General features: G+C 54.9%; 3 protein-coding genes across 3 annotated transcripts; 1 reads left to right on the forward strand and 2 right to left on the reverse strand.

Annotated features, from left to right (window-relative positions):
- Positions 1-497: 497 nt before the first annotated feature.
- On the forward strand, positions 498-4089 carry DCS_04573 (uncharacterized protein; the record flags this gene model as incomplete). Its single annotated transcript, XM_040801881.1, has 3 exons — positions 498-716; positions 776-2144; positions 2192-4089. 3 exons carry the CDS (start codon positions 498-500, stop codon positions 4087-4089), a joined length of 3486 nt encoding a protein of 1161 aa, XP_040656914.1.
- A 2368-nt stretch (positions 4090-6457) lies between these two features.
- DCS_04574 (uncharacterized protein) lies at positions 6458-7582 on the reverse strand (the record flags this gene model as incomplete). The annotated part of the gene is made up of 5 exons (XM_040801882.1): positions 6458-6508; positions 6582-6766; positions 6833-7110; positions 7174-7303; positions 7363-7582. The coding sequence occupies 5 exons, from the start codon at positions 7580-7582 to the stop codon at positions 6458-6460; spliced, it is 864 nt and encodes a 287-aa protein (XP_040656915.1).
- Positions 7583-9499: 1917 nt separating this feature from the next.
- On the reverse strand, positions 9500-11415 carry DCS_04575 (uncharacterized protein; the record flags this gene model as incomplete). The annotated part of the gene is made up of 2 exons (XM_040801883.1): positions 9500-10927; positions 10993-11415. The coding sequence occupies 2 exons, from the start codon at positions 11413-11415 to the stop codon at positions 9500-9502; spliced, it is 1851 nt and encodes a 616-aa protein (XP_040656916.1).
- Between the last annotated feature and the right edge of the window lie 3846 nt (positions 11416-15261).

The raw sequence follows: 15261 nt of genomic DNA on the forward strand, positions 1-15261 counted from the left end.
CACACTGACATCCAGGCTCATGGCACAGGTCAATGGCTCGCTAGGTTTCTCGGCTTACATCTGGAGAAACCAGTGCTCCTTGGGACCGTACACGAGATGGCACGATCGACAGCTGGCCGAGTGAAAAGAGTACACGGCTCAAGAGGGGGCGCAGGAGCCAAAGACAAGTCCCTATCGAAAGGCCCTTTCCTTCGCAAATGGCAACGTTGTGATGGGCAAGGTGTGCTGCTCATAGAAACCACGATCATCGCTTACGGAATTAGAACAAGGGAAGCCACAGCTTTCTTGTCGGGCAGGAGCTGCGTCCTGGCCCACCCCATCTCCCCTCGCTCAAAGAGACAGAAATGATGGCATCTTCCTCCTTTCCTCCTCCACCAAGACCTGCCCCTAGGCAACAGCTAGCTTTCTGTGTTTTGGCTCTTTTTGGACCGCTTTTTGGAACGCCATCTTGAAACGCATTTTACGACAATCATCACCACGGCCGTCGATGCTTCAGCATGTCGCCCCTTCCTGACGCCGAACTGAATCCGTGCCAGTCTGCTAGGTTTTCTGGCATCAACCGTCGATATTTTGTGATTCCGGGACTCGTCTTTCTTGCCGTCCTCGTTTTCGGTTCTGCCAGGTTGATCACGTCAGAAACATCTCTTTCGGAGCAACGCAGCCACGACAAGCGCCAGTTTCAACTCGGCGGCATGCTCGGCGGCTATGTTCGTCAGGTGAGCGAGCAGCATTGATCAAAGTGTATGTAAAAGACTCGCGCTGATTCATCGCAAAGCCAGCCAAGCAAACACTCTCCCAGGAGACCACGGGAGTTCAGTCGTCGATACTATCCGCCACAGCTAGTCGGCAACCGGACCCTCTGTCAAGCCGATCGGGAACATGGCGTGAGAGTCATGCGACGCCTCAAAACTCCATGCAGCCGTTCCTTTCAGGGGTCGCGACCGAACCTGAGCCGACCTCCATGGGCGACATTACGGGCACTGACCAGGGCCTGGGCTCGTCAAAAGCATTGCTTGAGGCCTTGACCGAAGCGTTGAGAAAGGCGATCGGCACACCCGGCCAACTCACCGAAGCAGCTGCGGCGAATCCCATCAGCATATACGCATCCGGCAGGTTCAGATCTGCCGCAGACGGGCTGTCTCTGGCCGCGGCTGCCCGGACATTGCATCATGCGGCGTCACCTTTCCGGCCAGCTGGCCACGAAGCAAGCCTACGCGGCGCCGACACCCAGTCCGAAGCGACGACAGCATCCCGTCCGAACTTGGCACATGAAAAACCTGAAATCGATCTCTTTATTGGACTTCTCGGCGGTCTGGGCGAGCTCGCATCTATGCAGCATGGTTCCCGCGGTCAGACTGATGCTCCCTCGGGTCCCAAGAGCGTCTCGGAAGCACCCAGCAAGGGAGTGCTCTCCATGTTGAGCCCTCTATCCAACTTCGTTGCCCAGGTTGCTGGAGTGGATGCTGGGGCAGCAGCAAAACTCGCCGATGTGGTCCTGAACGCTCTACCTGTCGACGCATCCGCCGTGGCCGCAAGCCTCCCCCAGGTCACGGGTCAGGCATCTGTCAAAATGGACCAGCTGCTTCCCCTGATTCTTCCCGCTGTTGCGAGCGTCTTGGGTCAAGAAATTGCCGGCCACACGGCGGCAGTTTCCAACGATGTGATGGGAACCATGGATCAGGTGGTCTCGCAAGGCATGTCCGTCATGAACCAGATGACGAGCTCGCTGAAATCTACGACGGACGCGCGACTTCAGGCGATTCTCGATCAGGTTGCCGTGGTCGTGTACGCTGCGGCCAATTGCTTGAACAAGCCTATTTGCGCCGTCAGTCATACCATTCAGGGTGTTGCCGTTGAGGCTGTCATGCCGTGCTCTGCCGCCTGCACCGACCCTGTATCGGCCAACATCGTCACACTGAATCCTGGCATGACGCCAGCGGCGGGCTCGGTTACCCTGCAATCACCATCCGGGACCCTTGCTCCCCTCATTGGTGCTCCGGCGTACGACTTATCAAGCCGGCCAGCCGGTGACGCCACTCCTACCCAAATGCCGAGCATCGCGAACCCTCCACCTCCGGCAAATGCCCCTTTAGTCACCGGAGTTGATTCTAGCCTCGGCGCTCAAGAATCTCCGTCTCCACCAGGTAGGAGCCAAGGTACTTTGGGCGAGGTTTTACTAACATGATGACAGCAGCCATCCCTTCGGTCGCCGTCGTGACGGGAACAATGGCTGCGCAGCCGACTAGCTGCCCCCCCGCGGAGCCTCCCAACTGTCCGACCTGTCCGGCCTGCGACGACTGCCAGTGCAAGGCGTGCCCCGGTCCGAGCCAAACGATGGACCAGCAGGCTGGGCTCTGCCCGGGACGCGGTTTCAATTGTGCCGAATGCCTCAACGGGTGGTTTTGCCCTCCTCAGGAAACTCCTGCACAGGTCGTGCCGTGCGGGCTAGGATGGCCCTGCTACCATTGCGCATCCGGATGGTTCTGCGTCCCCGGGTCTCCCCAGGCCCCTGCCTCCACGCCGAGTCCTGCTTCTCCAACCGGGGGCACAAACGCACCGGGATCGTCGGGAGGTGCGAGCACGAACGTTGGTCCCGCAGACACGTCCGCACAGGGTCGAGGCGGCGCGGCTGGTGGTTGGAGCCACGTTGGATGCTTCCAGGACGCTATCAACCGAACGCTTGTCGGGTCGAAGCCGCTCGACTACCTTCGAGGGGACATGTCTACTTTGACATGCGTCGAGCATTGCACGGCGAAAGGATATCCCTTTGCCGGCACAGAGTGCGGCAAGGAGTGTTGGTGCGGCGTCGCGATCCGCGATGATGCCGTCCGACTTCCAGATGGCTCATGCGACATGCCTTGTCAGGGCAGTGTCGACCAATGTTGCGGAGGCGATTGGGCCATATCGGTTTACATGAGGGCAAACCAGGCGGATCAATCGGAGGTGGCACCACGGCCACAAGTGCAAACGTTGCCGACCGCGACCGCACCGTTGCCGCCAACGCCGAGCCAGGAAATCAAGTCGCAGGAACAGCAGGTTCCCGACGGCCAGCTGTCAACTACAACAACGGCACCATCCGCACCATCCGCACCATCGGCGACGAGCAAGGCACCCACTTCCTCGATTGGACCATTTCCCGAACCTCAGCTACCCATTCCAGCATCGACTCCCCCTGCTTCATTCGCTTCAAGCCAAACGCCCAACCCCTTGGTGCCACCACCTTTGAACGACGGGTCTACGTGTGCGGAGCCGCCAGTGCCCGTCACCGAGCAGCCTGCTCCGGCACCAGCTTCGTCTCCCGCTTCCAACCAGGCGCCCACGTATGCCGAGCCGCAAGTGCCGGTCACCCAACCACCGGCTCCTGCTCCGCCTCCCACACCGGCTGCAGTTTCAGCCCCAGCCCCAGTCCCAGGTCCTGCACCGGCTCCTGCACCAGCTCCTGCACCAGCTCCTGCTCCGGCCCCTGCTCCGGCTCCGGCTCCGGCTCCGGCTCCGGCTCCTGCACCAGCTCCTGCACCGGTTCCTCCTCCGGCCCCAGCTCCTGCTCCTGCTCCGGCTCCTTCTCCAGCCCCTGCTCCGGTCCCTGCTCCGGCCCCTGCTCCCGCTCCTGCTCCTGCTCCTGCTCCATCCCCTGCTCCTGCTCCCGCTCCCGCACCAGCTCCCGCACCGGCCCCTGCTCCGGCCCCTGCTCCGGCTCCGGCTCCGGCTCCTGCACCGGCTCCTGCTCCGGCTCCGGCTCCAGCCCCGGTTCCTGCTCCAGCCCCGGCTCCTGCTCCGGCCCCCGCTCCAGCTCCAGCTCCAGTGCCAGCTCCAGCAACGGCTCCTGTCCCGGCTCCCGCGCCAGCCCCTGCACCAGCTCCTTCACCGGCTTCGGCACCCTCTCCTGCTTCGATGCAAGCACCCAAGTATGGGAACCCGCCGCTATCCCATTTTCCGTCGCCCGCCACAGCGCCGGCGGTGCCAGCAGCACCAGAAGCACCGGTAGCGTCAGAAGCGCCGGTGGCACCAGCAGCAGAACCGAGCACGGCACAGCCAGAAGCGTATGGGCCGTTGGCTCAGTTGCTCATCAACGAACGACTAGGCCGCTAGAGAAGCGGAGACACCCGGGTGTGATTTTGCCGGCGAGGGCACAAGCGGACGTCAAAGTGCCGGCACCGGCGCGAATTATTACGCACAGGAGGTTTTGTTTTGAAGCATTCACGTTGTGGAAGAACAACAATCTTAGTTTATGGATGGGCAGTCTTTGGCACTTTTGGGGCTCGTTTGCAAGTCACAATATATGGGCATGACGGTTGTAAGATCAGTGAATAGTATGGAGTGAATGGTACCCTTTGTCACCAAGACGGCTCCGATGATGAGGGAGGGTCGTGGCTGGAAGGCATCGCTGGTCGTATTCCATGAACCTGAGCACGATGGTGCCCATGTGTGTGGCGGCACAGAGCGGAACGACGAAGCAAAAATCTCGCTTGCACAAATACAAGCGTACGCAGCAACAAGCATTACAGTACGTGTACAACTACGGAGTAATTCTGCATGGCTCGATGTCGCTTGCCAGCTGGACATGACAGGATTTGCGAATGGTGGATCCGATAATTTGGCTGGTGCGTGATTGCGTGGTTCAGGTCTCGGCTGCGCATGCGGAGTAGTATTGATTGCCAATTGCCAAGGGCTCATGGTTGAATTCGAGGCTGCGAGGGCCGCGCCGATGCAATCTTGTCATTGACGAATGCCTCGTTGGTCCATTCGCGCGGGCCAAGGGCCTCGGCCTGGCCATCACATGGGGCGGATGAGACGGACGAAAACGGCCTTTTGACGAGATGGCCTGACGGAGGCGCTCGTAGTGGTCGAGTTGCTCAAGGGAAGCTCCATTGATCCGAATCGTGTCCGCCGGGGTGTCGTCTTGGCAAGGGGGGTCGGGGGGTCGGGGGGTCGGACGGACGAACGGAGCGAGGCAGACGAAGCAAGAATGCGTGGCGGTTCAGAGCGTGTGACGGCGCTGGGCGGTCCGTCCCTGTTGACTTGGGTGTTCAGGTACTAACTAGCTTGAGGTACCTAGAGAGTACTAGTGCGAAGAGAGTGTCGACATGACGCCTGCATGTTCACTTGCGAGCATAGTGTACGGCTGGATTGCTAACAAGTACCTGTAGTAGGTGCATGCAAGTACCTATACAGAGTCCATGGAGGTGTTACTCCGTACTCCGTACATGTGGTTGCGGTAAGTACAGGCAATACAGCACATGTCGTTATTATTGTGCAAGAGTACAAGTAATAGTGTAAGTACTCTGTGGTTTCTGGTAGTAATAGTAAGCAAGTACCTACCTAGTACCTACTAGGTAATACAGTAGTACTGTGCGGAGGATTGGATCAGGGCACTCGGTACGTGTACTGTACGCTTGCACCTAGGTACACAGCATACTGACATTAGGCAGAACTCGTCCAGGATAACGTAACGCTGTAACTGACTGGGCGACAATAGTACGCTGTCGGCACAGATTGCGATGATTACCTATGCAAGTGCTGTACATGCCATTCTGTACCTACAAGCAGGTGTACTTGTAGGTGTACACGAAAAGGTACTTCAGCTCCCCGTCTGTACGGAGTACGTGCATGTCATGAATAAATAATATAGCACGGCTACTCCGTACATGTGCTGGACATGCATGTGCTGTCATTATTTTACAGAGTACTTACATGTGGTTGGAGTGAGTACGTGCACCAACATGTAATTAAGTATTATTACTTACTTTACTCAGTACAACGACCTAACAATACAGGTAGTTACAGTACACGTACAGTGCGGAGTATGGGGTAGTACGTACTTCCACCACCTGCCGGGTCCGCCCGCTATTTCTCCAGGGTTCCTCGTTATTCCTCCCCGCCCCAACCAGGGCACCTCTTCGTCGTAATATCGGTCGCATCTCCGAGTCGATCATCTCACACCCGTGCTCGCACCGCCCGTGTACATATGCATGTACTATGATGATAGGGTACGAGTACTGTACACTCGAGCACCGTACTGTACTTGCTTGCCTTTTGGCTAGCACGGCCGGACGTCCCAGCGGTACCTGCCGCCCGCACCCCTTCGACGCGAAGAACCGGATGGCATGATCGTTATTACTGGCAACGGCTGGAGTCGTGGGCCGATTCGCGGAATCTTGCATCCTGCTGTGGCATGGAATAGTCGCAGTGGAATGTGCCCGTCATGGGAAATGGTACAGCATGCGGCACACGTACAAGCACACACAAGTGTGTCGACAGCTTGACCCCCCCAACGGCCGTCTTGCCACAACCGTTCCAGTTCTACGCAGAGATGCTTACCGCCGAGTGTACAGCCCGAATCCATTGCAGCCAAGCACTACTCGCTAGGTATCTTCCGATGGTGTTCATGCTGTGCCATTGCAGCGTGCAACGGCAAAAGAGTACTGGGTAGTCCGTGACTACGGGGTATGCATGGCGGTCACCCGTACCGTAATACGGCGTGGCAATCTTCACCTTTCATACCATTCTCCTACGTCCAGAAACGTTAGCATCCCGTTACGCCCCGCAGTCGCCGTCATTCTCGACCAGCCGAATCGACATACAATGCATCTCCAAAGCGGCTGCTTGAGGACACCGCCGATGGTTGCGTTCCAGCCTCCCAGCGGCAGCGGCGACGTTACGATTGGATAGGGGTGGCCCCCGCAGCGGCGAACCGTACGCAGATCCTCCACGGCGAAATGGACAAAGTATAGATCGCTGGGTACGTGGTGAAGTAGCAGGCGGACGGCTGTCGAGAGGAAGGGTTAGCCAAGGCAAAAGATGATGGCCTCTGCACTGCGCCGGACGTACGTACTTTTGAGTTGGAATATGTTGCAGTACGCGTGGCCGCCCGACACTGGACGGTCAAGTTTGGGATCGAAAATCAACATAAAGTCGCGCAGCCGTCGGATGGGAATCTCCTTTTCTCCGTAGAGCCTTGCCACGTCCAACGAGTGCTCGACGTGGCTGGCCATGGCGATGCCATAGGACGACGTGACCGATTCGCGTCTTCTCTCCCCAAGGTCTGCGATGAATCTACCCAGAGCGCCGGCATCCCGGCCAAGTTGGATATGCAAGCTCAGCCCGTCAAATCTTGTTTCGTTGTTGGTTATTCTGCAATGCATTTCGCGCGAACGCTTGCCGCATGGATGATACCCGCACCCTGCGTTCGCCTTGCTTTTGCCACTAACGCATGCCGCCACGGGCACGCAGTTCTGCACATAGTCGCAATCGAGGCCACGGTCGCGCCCCCAGATCCTGACCATGTCCTTGCAGGAAGCGGTTTCTGTCGGAGACGTTTGCGTCAGCCCATGGATTCGCCAGATGCGACCTCGTGGTTCGTACCGGTTACCGCATCGCTGTAGTTGGCTGGCCACGGCTTCCTGAGTTGCGCTCGCAGGTCAGGAACGCATTCGAAGAGTTTCTTGGTGAAGCCGTTTTCCTTAATCCTGGCCTTTTCACCCTCCCACGCTCCACTGCCGTTCACGAGGGAGCCATTCGAGTGCACTGGTAGCGCGCCGTATGCTCGTACCAGAAAAGGAGCCCATAGGGCGAATTGATGCATGTTGAAACCTGCATGTCCAGTATTAGCTAGTAGCCATCGAGGCTATGCATGATAGCGTAACCTACCGCTGCCAACAAGTCGACCCAGATATACACTCGCTGCCTTTTCCTTTTTTCTTTTGTTTTTCAAGGAGGAGATGCCACCCTTGCTTGGCTCGTTCGAATGGAGTCCACAGATGTGCGGCGTTTGGGGCAGAATCTTGCCAATATATACTAGAATCCTACGATTCTTCGACCAAGTAATATGCTGTTATGAAGGTAATTAGGTGCGCATCGATATCCCATTCATACGCACGAACAGTATTCCATGGAGAAATGTACATACATGTACACCTGCATATACAGTACAGTAGTTGTAAGTACTGTAGTTGTACTCCGTAAATGGTTGTAAAAATGAACGGGGTATTATTTCATTATACCTTGCATTCTTGGACCGAGAACCAAGCAACCCGTAATACGCTCCGCATCCAAGGGCCCCCGCTGCTAGATTGTGCAAGTATGCAACTAATGCCGTGTGCACCCACAGTACTAAGTAAGTATATGTACGGAGTAGGTGTAAGAGGATTGCAAATACGGATAGATACACACTACTCAGCACTCGCTCGTACATGAATACACTCTCACAACTCTTCGTACCCTCAAGTAGATCGGAGACGATGGCGAAACAAGTGAATCGATTCTTGAATACTCCTTTATGCGGCCCGCCATAGACGCTGTGCTGTGTCTGGGCCTCTAGCCTCTCAGAAAGTAAATAATATAAAGAGCAAATCTACTTACTGGGAAGGTAATGGAAAGTGGAAGCCGTGTGGTTTGTATCGGAATCCTATTGCGAATGCGGACTGTACAGCTACTCCGTACTCTGTACTATTGGCACTATTCTGATGTACTTCAGTATTTGTACAAGTACATGCAGGTGTAACTATACTTACTGTACTCCGTACTTGGACTTGGTATGCACTGCGGGAATATTACCTGTTCCTTCGAATACGACGTTGCGCCCGAGATTGGTGTACGTAAAGTAAGTGCAGGTACAGTACGGAGGATTTTGCAGTATTTCGCTGTACACCTACACGTACATGTAATTACTTGTAGGTGCATCTGTACGTTCTTACTGATACAGTGCTCCTACATGTAATATTCCCCATGTGCTATCGACAATACTCCGTACCGAGTCGAATATGCCCAGTCGAGGCTGGGGCAATATGAATGAAAACTACAGGTAATACTTACACCTACATGCAGGCTTCTCATGCTGTACGCGGCACAGGAAATGTACAACTGCTAGTAATACCACTGATTCCTTCAGGTGTTGCACGAGGAATAGCACGAATACTTCTACTCCGTCGAGATACCGCACCTACTTGCACTACTGTGCTTGGGAACAACGCAATGCAAGCTTGGTGCATACCTAGTCCAAAGCTGTGAGTGCCAGAGAGAGGGTCAAGGGATGCAAAAGCGTGACAGTAAATGCTCCGTACGGAGTAGATAGGACGGGGTTTTTAGCTCCCGGTGCTGGGAGATGATGTGACGATTCATCACAACATGTACTTACAGTACATTACCAGTGATGAGCATGGATACAGGCACTCGGTGCATGCATGTGAATAAGGAGAATATCAATGCCCGAGTGAAGCTACTTGCTCACCAATCGTACTAGTACTGGTGCGATGCATGTGAAGGGAACCATGCCGTCGTGCGTCCATTCGTGCACAGTTCGAATATTTACTGTCCATCTACGCACTTACTTGGTTGTCCATGCATTAGTTGTACATGTAGAATCTACTCCGTATTCATTGACACACACTATGTATACTGATCAATACAAAATACATGGTCATTTCCCTTCTTGAACATGGTAGAAATAACAGACGTCGTAGTGCTCTCGTGCACTACATCATCTCCGCTCAACGAGATGTCGTCATCTCAATCTTGGCCGCGTAGCCAGAGGCCAATCCTCGGCTTTGTTGTACAGAACCCCGTTGATAAGAACGCCGCCTCCATGGAAAGCCAGATCCCAGGCATCATCGTCGCAGGAATGGAGGTTGCGGACGGAGCACTTTGGTTCGGATGCGGCCGGCAGCGTGTGACTTGTGGTTGATTGCAGGCCGCCTCTCGTGGCGAAGGAATGCAAATCGACAGTCTCCCCCGTCGAGATGGATTTGCCCGCCATGATGCGCGAGAAGATGCTGAATGCCGTTTCGGGCTGGTAGGAGGCTACGGCGTGGCCGGACTGGAATACGCGACTGAAGGAGAGGTTGCCATACTGGCGAACCTCGCCGCCGGTGTAGGTGGTGTTGGTGGCAATGGGAGCGTAGCCTGCTGCCGGAAACATGGCGGCATACTCACCCCCTGCCGTCTGAGCAATCTTCAGCGAAACGGCCTCACCTCCCACCCAGTTGCACATGAAGTCTCTGTCTCCATACATGAGCCCTATCCGAATGCCGCTGTTGAGGAGCTTCGCCAGCCGATCTATGTTACCACCCCGAGCTCTGTCGCCTCGTTTGTAGTAGAAGTTGTCGTAAACGGCGTTGCTTGTCAAGGTAAAGTTCACGGGCGACCCAATCGCCGCCAGAACATCGGCTTGGTTGAGGTATTCGAGGAAGTGGAGCGATGGAAACGGACTATAGAATCGCTCTGCTATGTCGTACCAACTTCGTCCATATTTGCGGCGAAACGCCCTGAGTATCTCGGCATAGCTCTGATACCCTTGCGTGCAAATATCATCGGCCTCGGTCTCGTTCGTTGCTCTTCCGGCCTCGCTCTGCCTGGCACTGGCGGCACATTGAGCGAGAATCTGCTGGCTGCCGCCGACGGCCGTAAAGTTCCGCAGGAGGGACTCGGTCACTTCGCCGGAGAGTGGCTCGATGCCGTACGTATTGTTGTTGAGGAAACGAAGGTAGGCGGGGATTTCAGTCGCCATGTCGATGATCCCACTCACAATCCCTACCGATGCGAGGCGTATCTCGACCGGTAAAGGCCCGTCCGCATGGCCAGCTAGGCGTTTTCGATTCTGATTCTGGGCCTGCCACGTCTCGGCAAATATCGGGGCGAAAATGCCGCCGTAGCTTTCGGCAAAAAGGCTAACCTCCAGAGTCGACGCATTCAGGGGGAGTTTGAGCTCGGGCAAGGTGGTTAGGAAGGCTTGAATGACGTGCCAAACCGCCAGGGCCGCCTCCTGGCTGGTGCCGGCTGTGTTGTTGACATTCCCACTGCTGAAAGTGCCATTGACCAAATCCCAAGAGGGTACCGTGTCCGGGTTGTAGATGGGCGGCGTCACTGTCGAGGCTTTCATCCTGTACAGGGTACCGTCCGTGGGTACGTCGTAGGAAAAGCCGGTCTGGACGGGCTGTCGGAATGGATGGGGTTAGTCGAGGGGGTTGGAACATGCCAGCGGTGAGCGCATCGGCGTACCTGATCGATGAAGAGCATGTTGGAAGCCCGGTCCCAGCCCCATTCTCGGGCAACGGTCTCGTACTCGTCGAGCCCTCTCTCGACAACCTCGCAAGGCCCGTTGCCGGTGAAGAAGCCGTACATGGAGCTGGCGCCGGGCCCGCCGTTGATCCATACCGTCAGGTTATCGGTTGCGTTGCGAGCTTCGACGAAGTAGAAGAATATATTGGTAGGATACTCATTGGGCACGCTAACCCACCCCGTGTATTGCTTCTGCGCATCGGAAGCGGTGTTGCAGACTCCACGAGGTTCCTTGAACGACACGGTGACGTTGCCCGGGTAGGTCTTGACGGTCAGGTTACGAGCATTCTCGTATCGGTGGATAAACTGGGCGTGAGAAAAGCGGGAGGACGTGAGCAGCAGCGCAGCGAGCATGAGACGCATGGCGGCCATGCGCGATGGAGCTTTTGTGGCGCAAACGGGTCAGGTTGAGTGGCTCGAGAGGTAAGCGGTGGCGAAGGTCGATGAGCATATACTGTAGGTACTCACGCACGAGGTGTAAAGGAACGAAGACAGTTTTGCTGCTGCTCGAGTGCACAGTAGAGTGCTGGCATTACGGTACTTATATGGACCAAGGACGAGGCTCGGGAATGATGAGTTCCAAGGAGTGGACTGTGTGCTTTGAGCCACCACTCAGGATATGCCATGTGCCTGCGCTGGCAGCACATGATGTCGTACTTGCTTGGAAATGCATGCAAGTACGTTGGCAGTAATTACAAGAACTCCGTAGATACAGCACATGATCTCGTACTTGGAAATACTTACATGTACTGTACGTTAGCAGTACAAGCACTCCGTAGATGCATGTGCACCTGTTTGGGTTCATACGTACTTGTATTAACTGAATTTGCCGAGGAGTCTTCTATTTACATGTACTTGAACGGATACGAATTTTCATATTTGACGCGCCTTTTTGGTGTGCCATAATATGTACTGTAACATTAATATAAGTATTGCTATTGTAAACCTAGCGTAGTCTGCAGGTGCGCAAATGCTTACGTTTCCTTGTATTACCTGTACGGTGTCAAGTTCCAAGTACCTGGAAGCTGGCACAACAAAGAACAAGAAATACAACTATAGACTGGCATTTTAACTGGCCCCGCCCCCAACCAACTTAACAGTCAGTCTATTACGGAGTATATATAGGGATACCTTCTAATACTCTATCCTATCTACTGTACATAAGTACTAAAGCAATACTTACAACTACTTAGTTTAATTACAATGCATAGTGCGGAGTAATTTCTCCGTACTTACTCCGTAGTTGTACATGCAACTACAACTACAGGGCCTCTACTCCGTACTGCGCAAGGACAAGTACGGCTAATACTTGTGCCCTGTCCATGTACTTACTGAACTTGCCTACAGTATACAGTACTCTACAAGTAGTAATACATGTACGTTCTGCGTGTACTTGTGCTAGGTAACTACTTGTGCTCGTTGTACTTACACCATGAGCTGGGTGTTTCCTGCGATATACGGATGGTACTTATAATAAGTCATTCCGTTACAAAGGAATAAGCAAGCAATAATACAATTGAGAAAATTTTGGATGGATGTTGGGGCAACGGGCATGTAAATACTTACATCCACAGTACAGCGCCAAGTACGTTACGGCTCGTATTTTGTCAAAGCGCTGTCCGGACTCTTGGACGATGGCTCCATCAGGACAGTCGAGAACATGCAAGACCAAGTCTTTCATGAGCGGACGGCAATAGGCGAATGCTGCTCCGGCATTCGCAGGTCTGCCGCGTACCGGTCACGGGAGCAAACCGGCGGCGGCAAAGCCGGACACGAAGCGATGAATTGTCGGTGAAGATGGCGACGATGAACGGTGACGCAACGCGAGCAGTACCATGATGACACATGCATTTCCCTTTACTTACACGTACGGTGCTATTCCTGTCCAGGATGCCACGCAACGTCCGAGACTCTACCACGTGCACGACGCACACGAGCAAGAGTGTCTCTTGTCGTTGCTTACGTCGACGTGAACGTGCCGCAGTGGCAGGCAAGGGATGCGGTGCAGGTTACTTCGTGACAATTACTGCGACAAATCCAGCACTAACCAACTTGGCAAGTGGACTGTTGCGGCGGGGAGCCGAATGTTTCGGCTACAAATGGCTCTAGGCAGAGCGACACAAGTACAGTAAGTAAGTAGTCACAGTCTAAATGGCATGTCCGGCCGGTAAGTGTACAAGTACATGCACATGTAAGTAAGTATGCCCCGTCATTGTGACGAGAGGTCGTCGTCGTTGCCGTTGACGTCGCCACGGCTCCGTACTCGTGCATGGACTGCACTGCAGCGCACCAACTACCGAGCTCGCAGCGTGCTTCAGTGCGTGCTTCGGTAGCGCCGCAGGTGACGGTAGCGCAGGCGACGACGCTCGTACGAGCACGAATCAGAAAGACGGCCCAGCTCGCCTGCGCCAGAGGGTGTCCACCATTCCGCGGGGGCGATGCAGCACTCCCGTCTACCGAACGGCCCCCCTGTGGCATCCTGCCGCATCAGCGTCGAATTCTCGCCATACCACACCGCCATTTCTTTTCACGTATTTACGGCGCCATGCCGCATTATGCTTCCTCCTCGACGCAGATGCCGTTTTCGACATTCGCGATACCAAAGCGTGCAAGGCACCTGCATGCGCAAATGGCGCTCGTCGCATGGCAAGGTGCAGGCACAGCACACTCTCGCCTCGCCTCGCCGCGCCGCTCCCGCCCAGTGCCGGCTCGGTGTACCGCGACTGGTACAGTTTGCGCAGGCGGCCAGCTACCCTAAAGGAACCTGTCAACCTGTGCAGCGGTACCGTCCTCCCCGTGCTGCCGACATGGTGGAAAGGGCCCATCGTGTCGTGCCGTTGATCGTTTGCTTCGCATACACTCAGGTGTATCGCTGACTAGGGAGTGGAAGGTCACGGGGTTCGACAATAGCAACGGATGCGATGTGACAAACTCTGCGGCTCGGCCGTCGTGAGGAGGAGAGGGGACGAGAACTGAACAACTAGTCCACATGCGCATGAAAGTACAGTGAGTACTGTAGTCAATCGTTTTCTTTTCTTTTGTGCCATCTTCGCTCGTGGCTGGCCGATGATGGAGCTTGGAGAGAGAAGAGACGGGATGCTCGCGAGCCCTGCTCGGAAGCCCCGTCGTACGTTGCACGTCGCGGTTTGGGACTAGCCAACGGCAGTGTCTAGCGTTCGCCCGGAAAGCAAGGATGCATCCTGCACGTGCATGCAACGCAACGCTGCGAGTGACCGTGGCCGGAGCCGTCGTCTCCCCTTGTCCGGCCGGTGAAGGAAGGGAGGCGGGCGGCGGGAAGACGGGAGACGAGTGCTGAAGCTTGGCTTTCCGCCAAGTCACGGGTTGGTTGGACGAAAAAAATATGAGCACATATTACGAAAGGGTGCTCAATAGTACGGGCTTCATGCCGGCTCGTACTAGCATGGTTATAACCAAGCGTGTTTTGTACTTACGTACTTGTACTTGCTTACAGCATACTTATGTGCTGAACTACGCATATAAGTACATGTAATGTATGTACATATGCTGCTGAGGTGCGCAAATGCCGTGCAATTACCAAGTACGGAGCATACAGTACGGGTGCGTGTACAGCCATAGGCAAGTACTGTACCTGTGCAGTACACGTACATCAGTAAGTATTGGGCAATTGAGTTGTAATTATTACGAAGTATTGTGAGAGCAGGGAGCAGGGACACTCCTAGGTCCCGTACGACTACTTTCGGTGTACCAAGCACCCCCAGAACACGCCTACCGAGCGCGACTGATAGGTCCCAAATGCCTACTGTAGGTACCTACCTAGTAAGTAGTACCCTGCCACCACTAGCTATCTACTAGGTACTAAGTACTTAGGTACTAAATGACAGCACTAGTCTTGTGCTTGCCTAGAAGCAACTGCAAGTACGGAGTACAGGAGGCTAGTCCGGATGTAGAATGGACCCACCTGGTTGGTTCCGTGGCCCCGTCCCGCACCAAGGGAACCCCGCAACGCTCCTGTACGGGCACATCATTGGCCCAACTGTTTGGTCGAATGAATCGCCAAAAGGCTGCTGGTTCTCCGCCAAGCCATTCATCCGTTCATCCCAGATGGATGAACATTATTATTACCATCTACTGTACTCCGTACTCCGTACAAAGTACTTTGCATGCACTATTTGCAAGTGTACTTACAGCCAAGTACAGCAAGTACGGTGCTGGCACTTTGCATGTAAA

Source organism: Drechmeria coniospora, chromosome 02 (genome assembly GCF_001625195.1).
Source record: "Drechmeria coniospora strain ARSEF 6962 chromosome 02, whole genome shotgun sequence".
In the NCBI taxonomy this organism is placed as follows: domain Eukaryota; kingdom Fungi; phylum Ascomycota; class Sordariomycetes; order Hypocreales; family Ophiocordycipitaceae; genus Drechmeria; species Drechmeria coniospora.